This window comes from Barbatula barbatula (genome assembly GCF_947034865.1).
Source record: "Barbatula barbatula genome assembly, chromosome: 1".
Lineage (NCBI taxonomy): Eukaryota > Metazoa > Chordata > Actinopteri > Cypriniformes > Nemacheilidae > Barbatula > Barbatula barbatula.
Window position 1 is genome coordinate 29,615,336 of NC_136766.1, and position 19,917 is coordinate 29,635,252.

At 40.1% G+C, this 19,917-nt stretch overlaps 1 protein-coding gene across 3 annotated transcripts in view; it reads left to right on the forward strand.

The window, feature by feature from the left end:
- Positions 1 to 5,037: 5,037 nt before the first annotated feature.
- The window catches only part of zdhhc13 (zDHHC palmitoyltransferase 13), a 58,994-nt gene continuing 44,114 nt past the window's right edge, over positions 5,038 to 19,917 (forward strand). Inside the window, exons 1-4 of one of the 3 annotated variants that reach the window (XM_079462379.1) lie at positions 5,038 to 5,305; positions 9,543 to 9,745; positions 10,662 to 10,784; positions 13,859 to 13,936. In XM_079462379.1, coding sequence (XP_079318505.1) covers positions 9,561 to 9,745; positions 10,662 to 10,784; positions 13,859 to 13,936 — 386 coding nt within the window. In that variant the 5' untranslated portion in view covers positions 5,038 to 5,305; positions 9,543 to 9,560. Of the gene's footprint in view, positions 5,306 to 8,982; positions 9,121 to 9,225; positions 9,476 to 9,542; positions 9,746 to 10,661; positions 10,785 to 13,858; positions 13,937 to 19,917 lie in introns of those variants that run through there. The other 2 variants (XM_079462378.1, XM_079462380.1) reach the window with 2 other exon arrangements.

A 19,917-nucleotide genomic window follows, 5' to 3' on the forward strand; every position in this document is an offset into this window, starting at 1 on the left:
AGAGAGAGATCTAATATTTAGCAATCCGAGTTGTAACAGTTGATTATCTGTATTATGTTCATGTTTAGTTAGTTTAACGTTAATTAAATTACCTTTGAGAGGTTTACGCATTATTTTATGTTTGCTAATCCGGGGGACAGACACAGTCTCTATTTTATGATGTTTGGGAGAAGGTATTATCGCATGTTGTGTATTTAGTGTGTTCTGCAACGTGAGACGGCAAGCAGACCGTTGGTTAAGCCATTCTGTCTGCTCCCTGACCTGGGCCCCAATGAGTCAAGTTTTAGCATTAAGACTATGTGCCATATTTCTAGACAGTAGAAAAGCTCCAGCCCAGGAGGGGTGGAGACCATCACTTTTCAACAGGTCAGGTCTGCCCTCAAAACTCTTCCAGTTATTTATAAAAACAATATCATTCTGCAGGCACCACTCAGACAACCAGCCATTTAGATATGATAATCTGCTATGTATCTCATTACCACGATAAGCAGGGCCAGAGAATATTACAGTGTCTGACATCGTGCTTGCGAGCTCACACACCTCTTTAATATTATCTTTTGTGATCTCCGATTGACGGAGTCGAACAACATTTGTGCCGACGTGAATAACAATCTTACTGAATTTACGATAAGCCTTAGCCAGTACATTTAAATTTGACTTGATGTCAGGCGCTCTGGCTCCCGGTAAACATTTGACTATGGTGGCTGGTGCCTCTATGTTAACGTTCCGAACAACAGAATCACCGAGATCTAGGGCACTTTCAGCAGGTTTCTCAGTCGGTGCATCACTGAGCGGGGCAAACCTGTTCGAGACTGTAGTCGGAACGGTTGAGTGGTGTTTTGACCTGCGACTACGCCATCTCACAGTCACACAGTTTCCCAGCTGCGGGGGTACCGAACTGAGCGCGCTAATATTGCTCGCAACCAAAGTGTTTTCTTAGCTCCTTACATTCTTACTATCCTCAGATAAAGATTGGATGCGAGACTCTAATTCTGAAATCTTCTCTGTCAGCCTAGCTATTTCCCTGCATTTATCGCATGTAAAGCCCTCGCCGCTGACGGAGAAGGCTAAGCTAAACATTTGACATGAGGTGCAAGTGACAATAATAAGAGAAGAAGCCATAACTCACCGGGTTTGAAGAGTAATTCCAACTTACCAAGGGTGCTCTGTGATTCTTAGTATATACGCTTAAGAGAGAAACCGTTAGCACACAAGAAAACTAGAAGGCGAGATGATATTTAGCAGTGTAAACAGAAAGCCCGCTAGCACGCTTGTGCTATGCTAATGGTGCTGAGTGTTTTGGTTTAAGATCTTCAAGTAAATAACCAGGAGATGGTTATTGAGATATCAGGATAAGTTAGCAACGACAGTGATAAGTAACAATGTATGCTATGAATAAAATACACTAATATTAAAGAAAGTGCAAGTGCAGTGATACAACAAACTGATTCCGCCGCAGAGAGGTGAAACTCCGTCCAGAAACCAAACTTAGATCCAAATGAACCAGGAAACTATAGACCGATTTCAAATCTCCCATACCTGTCTAAAATACTACAAAAAGTAGTGTCCGCTCAGTTGTGCTCTTTCTTACAAAATAATGACATACACGAAAAATTTCAGTCAGGCTTTAGATCGCATCATAGCACTGAAACTGCGCTCGTTAAAATTACAAATGACCTGCTTATAGCATCAGATAAAGATAACATCTTACTCCTAGTCCTGCTTGACCTTAGTGCTGCGTTCGATACCATAGACCATAACATACTTCTAGATCGCTTACACAATTATAGGCCTACCTGTATTGAGGGACAGGCACTACAATGGTTCAGATCTTACTTGTCAGACGGACATCAATTTGTCCATTTAAATGGGGAATCATCAAATCTAACGCAAGTAAACTATGGATTACCTCAGGGATCGGTTCTGGGACCCGTGCTGTTCTCTATATACATGCTGCCCTTCTGAAACATTATTAAAAAACATGGAATTAGCTTATATTGCTATGCAGATGATACTCAGCCATATATGTCTCATCAAGACCAGATGATTCCTCCCAGCTATCCAAATTGGAGTGCATTGAAGATAGAAAACATTGGATGACCTGTAATTTCTTTTAAATTCTAATAAAACAGAAATATTATTTATCTGACCAAAGACACGCAAACCAAATATTTCTGATTATAAACTGCAAGTTGAATGATGTACTGTTACTCAAACAAATACTGTAAAAGATTTAGGCGTTATATTAGACAGCAACCTGTCATTTCGAAATCACATCTCAAATGTCACCAAAACCTTTCCACCAAATTACGAAATATTCTGTGTGTTGCTGACGCAGAGGAGCTTCATCATGCATTTATGACCTCAAGACTTGACTACTGTAATGCGCTACTTAGTGGTTGTCCTGCATCATCAATAAACAAACTACAGTTAGTTCAGAATGCAGCTGCCAGAGTTCTAACCAGGTCCAGAAAATACGATCACATAACCCCAATTTATCAACCTTTCACTGGCTACCCATTAAGTATCGTATTGACTTTAAAGTTATTTTAATCACTTATAAAGCCTTAAAGGGTTTAGCCCCTACCTACCTAACAGAGCTTCTATCACACTACAAGCCATCACGCTCTCTAAGATCTCAAAACTCAGGACTTTTGATAATACCTAGAATAACTAGATCCACCAAAGGGGGTCGAGCTTATACGTAGCACCTAAACTCTGGAATAGCCTTCCTGATACAATTCGAGGATCAGACACACTCGCCCAATTTAAATCTAGATTAAAGACACTTCTTTTCAGCCAAGCATTCACTTAATGCAAAATATGCAAAATAAACCACCAGGAGACTGCTGGCATCAGATATTATTAACAAGGTGTTTATATAACAAGTTAAACTATTCATGTACTGTGTTTTACCTTTTTGTGTTTTTCTTATTTTCCCCTGTAAAGCTGCTTTGGAACAATGCAAATCGTGAAAAGCGCTATATAAATAAAATTTTATTGAATTGAACAGTGCAATTCGGCTAGGTTTACATCCTCGCTAAAATATCAAGGTGAAAGTCATCACGCTTGCGTAGTATAGACCCAGCTCCCAACCCAACTTTGAGAATAGATTAAAGGCGATATTTTTTTTATCGCCCGATAACGGACCACCACATATATATATATACATATATACACCTACGTTTTTTTACGTAGGTGCAATCCTTCTGCAATAAAAAAGAACATGGCAGCAGCTGAAAATGAAATATAAAAACATAATTCAGTCAGGTGAGTTTAAAGAAATAAAATGTCTTGCCCTTACATTTATTGCACTTTGGCCTTTTTCTTTGTCCAAGCATATTCTGATGGTAACATTTGCCTTGTGGAGCCCCAGGCAGTTGTAAGTGACCTACCCAATGGAGCACTTAAAAAGTGAATACTACACCAAATGCTCATCTTCACTGTCATGATTCTGCTGCATCATGTCATGTTTTCTTAGTGTAGTGGCAGGATCATGACAGAACCTCATGTTAAATGTGGAGAGAGACAATTATTGTTCTTATGGCCTTCCATAATCTCTCTCTGGTCTCGTCTTTGTTCCCATCCTCTCGTTACCCTCGTTATTGATTAATGCCCTTCACCTGTTTCCCTCTTGATTTGCTCCCTTATTTAATGCCCTTGTGTCTTCTGTCTTGTGCTGGTTCATTGTGTTGTGGTGAGTTCCTGTGTCTTGTTAGTCTAGTCTAGTCTAGTCTAGTCTAGTCTAGTCTAGTCTAGTCTAGTCTAGTCTAGTCTAGTCTAGTCTAGTCTAGTCTAGTCTAGTCTAGTCTAGTCTAGTCTAGTCTAGTCTAGTCTAGTGTTCATGTTCATGTTCATGTTCATGTTCATGTTCATGTTCATTTTAGTCTTGTTTAAGTGTAGGTAGTTTTAGTCCTGTCTTGTTATTGTAGTCATGTCATGTTTTGTTCTGTTACCCCCACGTGGGTCTTTGTTTTATTATTTATTAAATATATGTTAACCCCTTAACCGCTGTCTGCACCTGGGTCCTCTCTCTGTGTCTCACCACTCGAGAATCATGACAGAATGAACCAGCCCTAATCGGACCCAGCAGACAGAGGGATCGTTGTGGCAGCAGTTGAGGCTGCCGGATTCCCCTCCAGGCTTAGAGGTTGCTGGACTCCCTTCCAGGGTCGAAAACGCCGGACTCCCTCCTGAGTCGGGGCCGCCGGACTCCCTACCAGGGTTGAGACTGCCGGATTCCTGCTCAGGGCCGAGACCGCCGGACTGCCTTACAGGGTTGAGACCGCCGGTCTTCCCTCCAGGGTCGAAGCCGCCGGAATCCTGTGGCCACCAAAGATCCCCAGCCGGGCATTCCAGGTCGGTGCAGCTGGGCATTCCAGGTCGGTGCAACCGGGCATCCAGGTCGGTGCAGCCGGGCATTTCCGCCCGGTGGAGCTGGGCACTCCCGCAGGCTTTCCTGCTTGGCGGAGCCGGGCATTCCACCCCGATGCATGCGGCCATTCCAGCCCGGTGTATGCGGCCATTCCAGCCCAGTGCATCCTGTTCGCGTCTGCCGGCTCTCCTGTTCATGTCTGCCGGCCATCCTGTTCATGTCTGCCGGCTAGTGTTTTCGTGTCTGCCGGAGCTACCCAGTCCGTGTCTGCCCATGTTTGGACTTCCCTTTGGACTCTTGTGTGCCCCTTCCCTTGGACTCTTGTGCTTGCCCAATTCTGATTTATTGTATTATCATTTTGCCACTGTCACAGTCTGTCTTGTCTTGTTTGTGCCTTGAGGAAAATCAGGTTGCTGCTCCTTAAGGAGAGGCTTCTGTCATGATCCTGCTGCATCATGTCATGTTTTCTTAGTGTAGTGGCAGGATCATGACAGAACCTCATGTTAAATGTGGAGAGAGACAATTATTGTTCTTATGGCCTTCCATAATCTCTCTCCGGTCTCGTCTTTGTTCCCATTCTCTCGTTACCCTCGTTAATGATTAATGCCCTTCACCTTTTCCCCTCTTGATTTGCTCCCTTATTTAATGCCCTTGTGTCTTCTGTCTTGTGCTGGTTCATTGTGGTTTGTGTGGTGAGTTCCTGTGTCTTGTTAGTCTAGTCTAGTGTAGTTTTGATGTTCATGTTTATAGTTTATTTTAGTCTTGTTTAAGTGTAGGTAGTTTTAGTCCTGTCTTGTTATTGTAGTCATGTCATGTTTTGTTCTGTTACCCCCACGTGGGTCTTTGTTTTATTATTTATTAAATATATGTTAAGAGTGTAGGTTGGCACGGTAACCACTATCATCCAGCGGAAGGACATCAGCCTCTCCTGTAAGGTGATATTGATCTATTGTTTTTCCACAGACAGACAGACATGACAATGGGTTCAGTGCATATATTCACTTCCCTTGGCCCATTCTGTTGCTCAGAGATGACTCGCGATATAGCAGTGAGTCATGAACCAAGCCGGGCGACTTAGCCTCCACATTTGTAATTATGTGTGCTGCATCACATATAATCTTCACAGTGACCAACAAAGACATTAGAGGTTTTTTTTACATTAAAGACACACATAGTCTTTGACATTATGAAACATCAGGCCATGTCAGTGTACCTGCACATTAATGCTGTGGAAGGATTCCCCATTGACATAACCGGCCTCATTTTGGGAAGGTGAAATAATGAGAACAGAAATACTAGATTAGATTCAACTTTATTTTCATTACACATATACAAGTACAGTGTAACGAAATGTAGTTTAGGTCTAACCAGAAGTGCAATTAGCAAGTGCAGGATATACAGTTTGAATAAATACAGAATACAATATGGAGAAAATATTATACAGTGTGCATGGACTATGAAAATATTTTACAGTAGGTATGTTCTTATGAAAATATGACAGTAGGTATGTACTATGAACAATATATACAGATGACTATATACTATGAACATTAACACTATGAACATTAATGTACAGGTGGATATGAACAGATAATAATTTAGACTAAACAATAGTGCAAGTGACTTAAGTGTGCATAAATTATTGACATTAGCTATTAAAGTTGCAATGCAATAGGTGAGTTAATGCAGTTGTTGAAGTTACAGTGCATTGGATGAGTTAATGCGGTTATTAAAGTTACGGTGCAGTATACAAGTTAATGCAGTTAATAGGTTGCAGTCCAGAAGATGAGTAAATGCAGTTAATAAGGTAACAGTGCAGTAGATTAGTTAATGCAGTTATTGAAATTACAGTGCAATAGATGAGTAGATGCAGTTAATAGAGTTACAGTGCAGTAGATTAGTTAATGTATTAATATATTAGTTAATGTAGTTATTGAAGTTACAGTGCAGTAGATAAGTTAGTGCAGTTATGAAAGTGGTCCATTAGTGCACATGAGCATTCAGTAAAATATTCCTGGTGTGCAAGTGAGCAGTATAGAGTGCAAATGATGCTGTGCGTGTATAAACAGTCCAGTAGAGCAGATAACACGAAGTACTGGTGTGTACAGTTCAATCATGCATGGAAGCCCTGTAGTGCAATGTAAACAATATTATAGCAGCATTGAAGTTAAAGGTAAGAGAGGTAGTGGAATCAGTAGGGGGCAGAGTTCAATAATGAAACAGCTCTGGGAAAAAAGCTGTTTCTTAGTCTGCTGGATCTTGTCCGGAGGCACTGGAAGCGCCTACCGGAAGGCAGCAGAGTAAACAGTCTATGAGAGGGGTGAGAGGAGTCCTTGAGAATACTGCAAGCTCGACGCAGACAGCGTTTCTTTTGGATGTCCTCAATTGGAGAAATTGTTGTCCCAGTGATGCGCTGGGCTGTTTTCACCACCCGCTGCAGTGCCTTGCGCTCAGCAACAGAACAGATCCCGTATTAGACTGTGACACAGTTGGTCAGGATGCTCTTTATTGTTCAGCGATAGAAGTTCACCAGGATAGTTGAAGACAGTTGGTTCTTCTTCAGTGTCCTGAGAAAGAAGAGACGCTGGTGAGCCTTCTTGACCAGGCATGAGGTGTTGGTGGTCCAGGACAGGTCCTCCGAAATATGAGTCCCCAGGAACTTAAAACTGGAAACACGTTCAACAGCCATCCCATTTATGTGGATGGGGTCGTGTGTGCCTCCTTTCACCTTCCTGAAGTCCACGTTGATCTTCTTTTTCTTGGAGGTGTTAAGGAGCAGGATTATTATATACCTCATAAAACGTTGACAAGTTGACCATGTTAAGCATGAGAAGGCAGCACGTTTAGCATTGTAAAGAATGCATGACATAACGTTGCACCACCCCTTTAACGTTGCCATTCCAGCCCGGTGCATTCCTGTTCCGTGTCTGCCGGCTATCCTGTTCCGTGTCTGCCGGCTACCCTGTTTGGTGTCTGCCGGCTGTCCTGTTTGTGTTTGCCGGCTATCCTGTTTGTGTCTGGTACCTGTCATGCCGGCTATCGTGTCCGTGTCAGCCCTTGTTTGGACTTCCCTTTGGACTCTTGTGCTCCCTTTCCCTTGGACTCTTGTGCTTGCCCGTTGTGATTTGGTTTATCATGTTGATTTGTTTTTGCCTATGTCATTGTCTGTCTTGTCTTGTTTGTGCCTTGAGGAGCATCAGGTTGCTGCTCCTTAAGGAGAGGCTTATTGTCCCATTGTAGTTATTTGGGACTGGAGCTGCAAGTTTATATTGTTCTGTATCTCATATGTTGATATGCCACCCGAGCATTATGCAATATATATTCTTATGTTTGTAATGCATTCATTTGTCACGACGCAAATACAACTGCTTTATGTATATTTATTTATTTTAATAAATTTCTTAATTTGCATATATGTTGTTATTTAATATTTCTTTATAATACATAAGCTGTGTTGTTCAGCTTTACAGAGCCCAGAGACAACAATACGCCTATATAAATCTACAATAATACATGGCTTATTACCTTAAGTAATAAAATGCACTGCATTAAAAGGTTTTATTCTTGAATAGCTGGCTTAATAGATAATAATTAAGCAATAATGTGAATAAGTAATTAATCAATTCATTTAGAATTTTATCAAAACATACATTTTAAAATGTATCCGTCATGTTTACTAAATGTCTGACATCCACGACACTCCTCCCATCCGTTCTGTGATTGGGCGTTCGCAAGGATGCCTGGGTAGTTAAAGTGTGCCTGCATCTATGCGGGCTTCGCGGAAGACCGCTTCAAGGGGGGCGCTGCTGAGCACACTTCAGGGCGTTAAAATGCTGAATGGGAAGGCCTACTTTCGGACTCGTAGACTCGGCGAGCACGCACAATTTAAGTCCATGAGACCGAAAGTCCACATGAAGTGCGCCATTTGGATGGGCCCCAAATACACCCACTTGCGGTCTTGGCCACTTGCGTGCGTGTGCACGTGACAGGAAGTAAGAGCGCAAGTCTTGTCCAATGTCTCAAAAACGCCAAAGTGCAGTGCCCTTAACGCACCCTAAACCCACACTATCTTGAATAGTGTAAGTTATACCACTACTTTTTTAGGGTTTATATATTTATTTATTCTATGTTTGGCTAACGTGTTTTTTCTGGTGTTTTTGCTTTTTTGGGTACAGCTGCTGATACAATACAAATAAAACGCTATTAAAATAAATATGACTTGACTATATAATTAGATATTACATATGATTTTGTAGTAAAACGTAGTGTTTCATTTATGTATTTTGTAAAACTACAACTTGAGAAGCACCCCTACTTGAGTATACCATTTGATTTTGGATGGTTTTGATTAGCAGGGATACAGTTACCTCCACTGGGCATGCGCACATCTATATCGCTTAATTTTTGTCACGCTTTAAAAAAAAGTTTTTTTAAGGTTAGGTTTAGGGTAGGTGTAGTCGTTAGCTGATGTAATTTAATGTAATCATATGGCGAGATTTTGCACCACTTCCGGTCGTAGCTGTATCCCTTCTACCAACAACCATTTTGGATGGCTCTGGGTAAGCTAAAACCACGTCACTGGAACAAGCTGGCCAATTAGAGTGCCGAACTCCTTACCGTTTCCAGGAAGTCTAACGCTGAACACACGCCCTGGTTGTTATGCCCCCTGTCAGCGTAGAGTAAAGATAATTCATGATTACGGATAAAATCGAGCAGAAGCAATGGATTGGAAAGATGGGGAGGGTGTAAGTGTCTTAGAAAATTTCATTTGATATAATTTGGTTGACGATAACATGTTTTTCAAATGCTGGGCAGACCTATAAAGCTAACGTAGCCAATGCTATTCACCTGGTGTGCCTTTGTGTTCGTGCTTGCCTTGCGGAACTAGGTATCGTTGCATTTTACGTAATTATGCTTCCTTCGCGTGCTCTTGGAAATTCGATAATAATTAGTCGTACCAGATTTGTATGATCAGAGATATGTATAAACTATTCTAGTTTCTCTGTCAATATCCTTAAAGTAGTATTACTGCATATACATCTCTTGATTTTGTGCTAATACAGTTTAGAGATCACACAGCAAACTGCACCATCAGCAAAGGTACACTAGTGATATTGAACAATACACACATTGAGACAGAAATGACTAAGGTTGTCATATTTTGCAGTGCCACTCCCATGGTCACATGAGTGACAGTTGCCATGGACATGGTGGTAATTACTCACACAGCCACAATCATGGAGGACCTGGAATTGGAGGTTTTATGGCCGGATTTCCACTTGTACAAGGACCTCTTGATTCAACACAACAGCCTAGGAAGTTCTCACACCCTGAAGACCGCAGTTCATGGGATATTGTCAAGGCAACACAGTAAGACTTTTTGTTATAGAATGTAAAAAAAAAGGATTCAAATATGGCTGTAAGCTGCAATGATGGGCCCAGGGGGCCACTGAGCCACCTCTACATGGTGGCACTTAGAACAGTGAACCCGGTGGGCATGTTCATTTAAGTGGGTAAATATAAGTGCACTATTTCAAAGTCTGTTGTGACGCAAGTCCTATTGCCAGTTTCTGCCAATATGACTAGGACTCATAACAGAGGGTATTGATTTTAAGTTGCTTTCCCACGGGAACTTGCTGGAACAACCCCCCCTTGAGTAGCAAAACATTTAGCAAAATGGAGAAACCATGAAACCTGCACTAAAGCATGCAATTATTTGCTGAAATTAAAAGCAGTTGGACTTAACCGTGATCACCACATCTTGCCTATGAACCACCAGTCTTTGGAAATTTTGCGGACTCAGGCTTCCTTATATATTTTTTGTACCATTTCAACGTGGGAAATATGCAAAAAGCCTTAAATAAACATATTTTGTGTTGAACCTTGCTGTTTGTTAATCGTTTAGTCTGTATCAGGGCTCTAGACTGCGACCAAATGGGTTGCAAATGCGATAATTTTTTTATAACTTGCAAGATTATTTGGGGGAAATTTTTTATTAATTGCATTGCAGGCTGATTTTAGGTTTCCCCTAAAATGTTTTGCTTGCACTCCTAAAATTTTAATTCAAGGGCAACAGTGCTCCTAGTATAAAAAGCTTGTCTGGAGCACTGTTTAATGTAATGCTAAACAAAGGCTGAAAAACAGATGGTGTGTTGTGTTATATATTTGTAGCGCATTAATCAGAAAAAAATCTTATTTTGTTAGTTTGGACAGCACTCGGTCTATGCACCTTATTTGGAAATCAGTAAGTTTTTACGCCAAGAATAATTTTTCTTTATAATTGTAGGTTTGGAGCTCTTGAGAGGTGTAAAGAACTTATAGAAGCTGGCTATGATGTCCAACTACCTGACAAAGAGAATGTTACGCTGCTTCATTGGGCCGCCATCAATAGTCAAGCAGATATTGTCAAGTAAGATTTTTTTTATTATGTCTGAAATGGCTACATTTCCATGTTTCCTTTGTCACGTGACCAGTATGTTCTTTCCCTTATGATATGCTAACAACAGCTGTGAAAATATTTTTCTTGTTGTTATTTTGTTTCACAAGCACATCAAAAAGTCTCCATATCACTTATGCAGAATGACATAGTTTTCCAGTATTTAAATTTGGCTTAATTTTGGCTACTCGGCTTCTGTGGCCTCATATGATCCAATGCATATTAAGAAATCATCAGAAACAGTTGCAGGGCTACACAGTATCGTCTTTTTTAGAAGCTTTTGTCTGGGCTCAACTTTAAGGACTGCCCGATGGCCAGCATGAGAGACCATTGGGCCAGTTGACAGAACTGTCACTTGTCCTATCGGGCCAGGGCTGTATAGTTCAGACATTTTTTAATTGCCATGTTTTTTAAGCTTTACAAGTTTGAATATTCTGAAGACTGAAAAACTCTAAACGAGTTGGACGTATGACATAGTATTTGAATGAATGAGGCATTTATATAGCACTTTATTGTGTATTGCTGTATACCCAAAGCATTTACAATCATGTGAGGGGGGGTCTCTCCTCACCCACCACTCTGTGCTCGATGGGGTGCCATTTGTTAATGCCATCTTATTTGACATTAGCATGAGATATTTGCACAAAGCATCAACCTATTTTGTTAAACATTATTTACGTGATTGCTAATAAACATTTGAACGGATATGCAATACCTTTTCATTTACATCCTGTCTAATGTTACATCGCACATGAGCAGCGCGACAAAAGACTATAACCAATTATTCTTGATGGATTCTGTGGTGGATTTAGGCACGGGCAACGTGGGCAGCTGGCCTTTGCGGCTTTTAGCAGGGTGCGGCACGCACTGGCAGAGAATTTGCACGACAAGCCAATCATTTCATGTCACCATGCCGTCAGTTAAACTTATTGGAACTCTGAGAGTGTGATTGCCGCTAAGGGTGGTGTTCAACTTCATGCCACACTGTGCAGTCCGATCAGCGCACATGACATCAAATTCACCATCAGAACACTTCAAAGCCAAACTTCTTCATATTCTTAGCTCTCGTGGTACAATCATGATGTCATATCCTGATATATCTGCAGCACAGCAGAAAGCTGAATACATCTCTCATCTCATTCAAAAGTGTGAGGAGGGGCCAAGCGGGAGGTGAGCGGGATAACTTCTAAATCAACACACAAAAACATTATAGATGAGAAATAAGGCCTTTAGCTAGAAGAAGAGAAACGTGCAGAAAATCATATATTTCATTAATGTTCAAATTTAACACATACATGTTATCATATTTGGTGTTGAATTTTAATGTTGTGTTGAAGGAAATACAAACCGTGTTGTCCCAAGATCTTCTGGCGAAGTGTCTGCTCTTCTGAATTCCACGGTGTAAATAGTGAATGGCGGGAGCGCAACTGTCTCTTAAAGGGAATAGAAGATGACACTTTGGTGGTTTATTGCAGGTTACGCCCCAAAGACACCCATTACTCATTAAGAGAATAAGGACAACCTGTTTAGACCATGCACCCAGGCGTGTCGACCGTTTTCCCGCCGTTAAACTAGCAAAAGTGGATTCGGACACGCCCTGAGTGCACCTACACCGTGCTCTTTAAACCATGCGCTTAGATCGTGAAAAAAGGGCCCATCGTGTTTTATGCTTACATTGCACATAAGTAAGAGACAGATGATCGGTTTTTGAAGAGGTTTGCCTGTGAATGTATTTAAAATAATGCAATGTGAAATTGCAATTGCTATACTGTACTTTTGATACAGTCAGCACTCCCAAAGCACAGCTGTGTTGGCAGTGGGAACCGCAGTAAACACTTGTGATTAATGTGTGAGGCGCTGCAGACGCGCACACGAACTCTGAAACCGGTCCATCTAGCATGTGTTTACATTAAAAAAAATGGTGCGAAAGTATAGCTCTGTGTTGTTGAATGGCTGGGCAGGGCTCCTATTGGGAAAAAAACAGGCGCCAAATACATCTTAAGAACCACATAACATGAGTTTACAATTTTAAATCTCATACGTGTAGTTATTCTGTTGTGTGTACATCTTCACCTTCGAAGTTCTTGCTTTGTGACCTTTTTAGGCGCAGTCTGGAGCCCTCACTTTTATGTTTTTTGTTTGAGATTACGTGCACATTAGCTATTTACATACTCCGCTTACACCCCACCTCCAGAAACAAAGTAATGTTAGAAAACAGTATATCGTCAACATTTTCGAGTTTCGTTTTACCCTGAAACCCAGAACGACTATGGACTATGCTATACCGAAGACTTTATATGATGTGAAAGATAGTTAAATTTAGTATTTTGCGCATTGTCTGGGATGCGCGCTTAACACGCATATCTCAAACAGCCTGTGAGAACAGAATCAAGTTCTCTTTTGCGTCTTAATATTTACAAACAAGCAAATCATATTTTTTATTGACGATACAGCAGAGACTGTTCTGTCAACTGGCCCGAGGGTCTCCTATGCTGGCCTGGGCCATCAAGCAGTCTTTATTGTTGAGCCTTGTGCTTTCTAGCGGGGGTTCGCACATCGGCCGAGATAGGACAGCTTGGCCACATCACTAACGGCCCCCTTCTAAAAATTTGTCTGCTTCTGTCATGAGTGTAAAAGTTAATCTCACAGCATATGATGATATTCTGGAGATTTGCGTGCTTCTTATTCTTGGCCTCATGTAGACCAGTCAAGTTATTCCACACTTACTGAATATTTTTTTTACCTTTATACACCGAGGTATTGTCATGTTGGAATAAAAGAGGGACCTTCCCAATCTGTTGCCATAAATTTTAAAACACGCAAGATATAGAATATCTGCTAGAATATCATTATATGCTATAGCATTATGATTTGGGAATGACCAAAGTAGTCAAATCTGTTAATTAGAAGGGGCTGTCCCAATCAAATTGGCATTGGCCAGAGAGTGTACATAACCTTTAAACACACTCTTTATTGTATATTACAGTTTAACTTGCTTTACTCTCCCTAATATTTTTGTTTACATTTTGTTTTGCTTTTTATCATAGATACTATATATCTAAAGGTGCCATTATAGATCAACTTGGTGGTGACCTCAATTCTACTCCACTCCATTGGGCCATACGGTGAGTGCTGGCTATATCTCTACTTTCAAACAATGTTGTGAATTGTCACATTAGCTCTAATATGTTGCATAGGTAAAATTGGCTAAATGCAATGCTGTATTTTTGTTTTTGCTGAAGTATGGTGTATACTTTCAGTTAATGGAGCAATGACGAGATTTTAGCGGCATCTAATGGTAAATTGAAATCATCGGCTTAGTCCACTTCTCATTCCTCCCTTTCGAAGCATTACGGTGGCTGACACAGGACCTAGAGATGTCATGTTTTCGCTTCTTTGCTGAAGGAGATAACTTATTTAAGAGATGCGCTCTGTTGAGCAGTTTGTCGGTTTAGGGCTACTATAGAAATATGGCATTGTGAGTTAATACGGTACACAAAATCTCTACCAGTGTTGTTTACAATACTAAGATAAAAGTTAAATTGCAAAGTGATGTTACAGGCTACAATATAACAATAGTTATGTAAAATTCTAATGTAAAATAAAAAACTTTAAAACAGTTTAAAATTTTTTTTTAAAGATAATCGTGCAAAGGTGATAATAAAAAAATGTTTTTCTTAAATCTCAGAGGGTACATAAAGTAAATATTTTAGATGAAAGGGGTTTAGCTGATAAAAATGTTTGAACCCGTTCTAAGGTAATATAACAGTTCATTATGTAAGGTCTTAATATACCTCTGACGAGGTAATTATGTATATTATATTGCAGTTCTGTCAAGATATCCTTCTTTTTTTCTCCACATTGCAGCTTTAAAGATTCCATTGACACACATAAAGTCCATTATACACAATGCACACATCAAGATTTTCTGAGATCACAAGCGTTGTCACTATCACCATGTTTTCATGTTTTAAATTGAAATAGTTTGTTCTAGTCATTCTTTTAATTGTTTAAAGTCAGCTTTTCATTGTTAAACTTTTTTCTTTGTTTGTATACGGTGGTTACAGTGCTGACTGGGACTAAATTTCAATAGGTTATTGACTCCCCTTGTTAAGGAATTTTGAAAACTCACAGTGGATTACCAAATTAATTGTTTATCTTTTTTATACAGAAAAATAAGCACAATTTAAAAAAAACATTTTAAAATATGAATTGTGTTCTATATTTGTAAATTAAAACAGTAAGTATGTCATGTAAAAAAAACAATATGGACATGTTGACAGTTTGTCTTTTACCTGATACGGTGATATCTCTCTTGCAATGAGTCCATATGTTGTGGCTTTTTCATAATTTACTTGTTGTGGGCTACTGAATAACTGTATAACTGAATGAGTTGGGAAAGCCCAAAGAACTGAGGTAATCCGTTACATAAAATTGGGAATATCATAGCTTAAATCTTAAATAAATTTTGAGTTTGTTGTATTCAGTATGCAAAGTAACGAGCAATTACCATGCATGAGTAAGGGAAAGATACATTGTGATATCAATTAACATAATATATTTAGTTAATTAACTTAAGCTTTCCTGTAGCTCTGTGTGGTAAGAGCATTGCGTTAACAACGCAAGGTTGTGGGTTGGATCCCACAGGATTGCAGATACCTATGTATAAATGTGTAGGATAATGCTATGTAAGTCGCTTTGGATAAAAGCGTCTGCCAAATGCAAATGTAAAACTTTTTATTGTGAAATCAAATGAATTATTTACTTGATCAAGTTAAAGCCAAATTACTTAAAACTCTACATCAAAATGTATCTGCAAGATTCAAACAAACTACACCGTTAAAAAAATATCATTAAAAAACTGTCAAATGATTGGCAGAATCATAAAAATAAAAAATATACAGATCATACTATAAGTAAAAACATACCATGAATGTGAAAATCCAGAGAAATTCCTATTTAAAATAATGGCCAGTCCCTTGTCTCCAGGCAGCAAACAATCAGAAGGTAAGTAAACTCTCCAAAGTAGACACAGGATAAACAGACAGAAACAACGCTCAGTAATGATGCCGGAACAAAACAAGACTTCGCAATGAGTGTGAATGAATGAGAGGTTTAAATAGGCAGTCCAATGAGGTTTAGGTGCAAGTGCAATCAGTTCTGGTATGTGGGTTTATAGGAAGCGGAGTCCTGATAAATGTTAATACTCGGGAGATGGCTCCCTCTGGTGGCGAACGAGGATCGAAGCAGGAGCGTCACTCGTGACAGGCACACACAAATGCGGAAGTTATTATACAGCATCTGTAGATTCACCGTATACAGCATACGTATCATTACATTCCAAGTTTCTTGCAAGCGAATTCATTACGATGACATAAAATAAAATCCATGCCAGCCATTAAATGGTTTCATTTTTCACCGCAGGGCTGATAACGATTGAATGTAAGCACAAACGCGTAACGCGCTGCCTTGGTAACACAAGAGACTGAGCTATAACGCCTCTGCAAGCATTCATTTGCACGATTCAGGACTGTTAGACAACCTCTAAACTAGTAAACTCATGACAAGGACGACAGAATCACGACGCACTGTTAGTGACTTAAACGGCAATAGCAAGTAGGATGTTAGAATAAAGTTAAACTGCTGACAAGTGTTGTGCAAAATTATGCTCATATTAAACAATCTGAACACTAAGCAAAGCACACAGAATGCCCAGCTAATCATATCACATGATTGTTACGTAACTGAAACGTAATCTGACGACCAAACTTTCATTGTGGTAATGTTACTAGTTACGTTTTGACAACTGGAAAAGTGAAATTCCTGGATTCGTTGCCACAACATAACGTAGTGATGTTGTCAGTAAGTTACCGCAACGTTGTGACAATGTACCAATCAGTACAGGGTCACAACATCACGGTTACTTACTAACAACTTCAGCAAGTTATGTTGTGGCAACGAATCCAGGAATGTCACTTTTCCAGTTGTCACAACGTCACTAAATTACGTTTTCGCAACGAAAGTGTGGTCATCAGATTACGTTATCATACCGTTGTGACAACGTCAGATAGTTATTAATATATTCATATATAAATGACAAATGCATTCTCAAACTTCAGTTAATTTATGGTACAACAGTACAAAATAACATTTATTATTTTGACAATTTTGAAGCAAAATAATAAAAAGAATAAAAGCTTCAAGAAACATGGAACAGGTTAATAGAAATGAACAGTAATTTGTATAACAGCTATTTAAATACATTATGCTGTTTTATAACTATAGCTATTAAGACAGTGTACATAACATATGATGTAAGCATGCTATGCAATAATTTGGAGATCAACATTTACAAAAACCCTTTGAAATGAGTGTTACTTAATATGATGTTGTTGATCTTTTGTCATTATTTTGCTGTATTCAGTCTTCAGTGCATATTCTGGTTGACATGGTCACTCTGCTCTTAACAGCCACCAGTGCTTAATAATATAAAAATAAAACCAAATAATTAGTTAAAGAACATTTTATACATTTCATACAAACCACGCAAATATGTCTTACCTGAATGCAATTTTTGTCAGAGGAATGATTCCTACCTATTCCGCAGTATAAATAGGGGCCTACTTTAAAAATAACAAAAACCTTAAACCGTTCTTTTAGCCACTTTACTCTCATTCTTTCAGAAATGCCATTTGTTGAAAAGTCTCACCTGATAAAACGAAAATTTCCTATCAGAGGAATTTTGTTCCACTCAGTAAAGAAGCACCTCAAAAAAGCATTGTTACTCTAGCTAACGGCGTCTGTCAGCCTACGAGTAAATTAGTAGTAAAGTAAACTCTTTAATCCACTGTTATGAAATTAGAATTTAGAAGAAACGAGCTGGCCTGTCAGGCGCAGTTCTGCTCTGAACTTGAGCCAAGGCGGGAGGTGCGCGATGTTAACATTCCCATACACAAAGCAGCCTGCATAGCGTGGTAAATCTTGCAGATTTTTAATGTTCAAACTAAAAACTTTTTAAACAAGCATAATAATTGTCGTCTGAATCGTCAATGTTATTGCATGGGCTAATATTAATGGTAATGAAATTACGTGCTTGAGACCTGGGTGCAGGTCATGTTGATATAAAAATATTACCAATTTATTACGTAACTGGACCGTTCTTGGTTATCCTGCAACTTTAGGAGACGGTAAATGTGATGTTATGAATTGGTAATTTATTGGTAATGACATTACATGCATTACAGACTTTAAGTAACCCTTAACTTATCATGACACATCAAACTGAACTATAGAAATTGAAATTGTACTAGAGCAAGCTCCTGATTGGTTTAACGCAGCACAAATTTTCACCAAAGTTCAGATTTTTCAACTCGAGCGAATCACGCGATTCACATCATCCGTGTCGCCTCATTCGCGCGATTCACATCATCCGTGTCGCCTCATTCGCGCGATTCACATCATCCGTGCCGCCTCATTCGCGCGATTCACATCATCCGTGCCGCCTCATTCGCGCGATTCACATCATCCGTGCCGCCTCATTCGCGCGATTCACATCATCCGTGCCGCCTCATTCGCGCGATTCACATCATCCGTGCCGCCTCATTCGCGCGAATCGCACCGCAGGTAGGTCATCGCGTCTTTGCATTGACTTAACATGTAAATCACTCGCGCTTAACGCTTCATTCGCATTTGGTGTGAACAAACTAGTTCAGGAAGTGTTGTTTTAAGGCGTAATATAATACTAATTGATATATTACTTGCATTATACATGTATGAGCAAGCTGTCAAGATATGCTTTGCGTCCCTGTGATATGATGAGCGCACCTTCAGCCTTCAGAGAGCGGCATTTGCAAGGACAGATGTTTTCATCAATGAAGTCGTAAATTGTCACAATTTTCACAAAGGATCACGGCTGACCAAAACTCTGCCCGAAGTACCTCAATCCAAAATTTTTAGAGAAAGTAAAAACACTTAATACACCACATTAAGGTCAGTGTTGTGGAATTTTCTTATTCTTTAATCTAGGTTGAGTCAATTTTGACAAACACAATACACAGAGAGGTGAGGTTACTTTGCAACGTATTTTATTGTCGTTTAATCTGCATCATAAGCAATGAGCATGGTGCAGAGAAAAGGCGCTCTTTCCTCCTGCACACAGAGTATATATATGATTAAAATGTGACACCCCTCCCTTTGCCCCAGCAAGAATCCCGAGCTGGTTTACGAGAAGTGACGCCCGTTATTCCAAACAGAACATCTTGGCCCCTGCTCGAGGGCAAAGGCAGAGTGGTATTGAGAAAAACATAACATTTTAAAGAAAACATAGATAAACACTTCATAAACATATAGACAGACACATCAAGAAGCGAGACTAGAAAATTTCCATTACATCAGCTATACATCCTTCTCTTTCTGTCGGTCACTCGACGTTGTGTCGACAGAGTGGGGTTTGACTTGAGAACATATCATCTCTGACTGACTTGAAAAGACCAATGAAAATTGGTGAATAAAATTTGCATGCCGGTCTCCGCCCCGGATATTCTGTTATTAAAGGAAGCTGGCGTGCTGCATTCATTCACCTTTTTTTCTTCAGAGCCGTCGTATCGGATGCTGACGACTCCTGCTTACTATATTGCTGGATCTTTTGGACGTGGTGCCGCGGATTGTCCCTTCTCATCAGTGACTTCCCTGGGCATCTCGGCAGTAAACCAGAGGTGTCTAAAACAGCAAATTTCTTCATCCTGAGCAGGGAGCACAGCGGGGGAGGGGACAGACACTACGTCTGCCTCAAGTGTCTGGGCCTCCGGCACGCTGAGAGGTGGTGTTTGTGGATACGTCATGCCAGCACTGCGGGCGGATGGTGATCCAGACGTTACGGTCACGAGGGGCTGTGTTCTTTATGGAATCAGTCACCACCCTGTCTGCTCCCTGTTCCATGACGGCGAGCAGCGAGGGTGAAATGTGGATCACCGTGAGCCTCAAACCATCCCTCAAAAGACTGTACCACACTGTCTTGCTCCTCAGCCACGTATTCGGAAATTGCGCATGATCATGAAATATCGCTTGCAGCATCGGAGGGCGACCTGTTGGCATCTGACCCGATGAT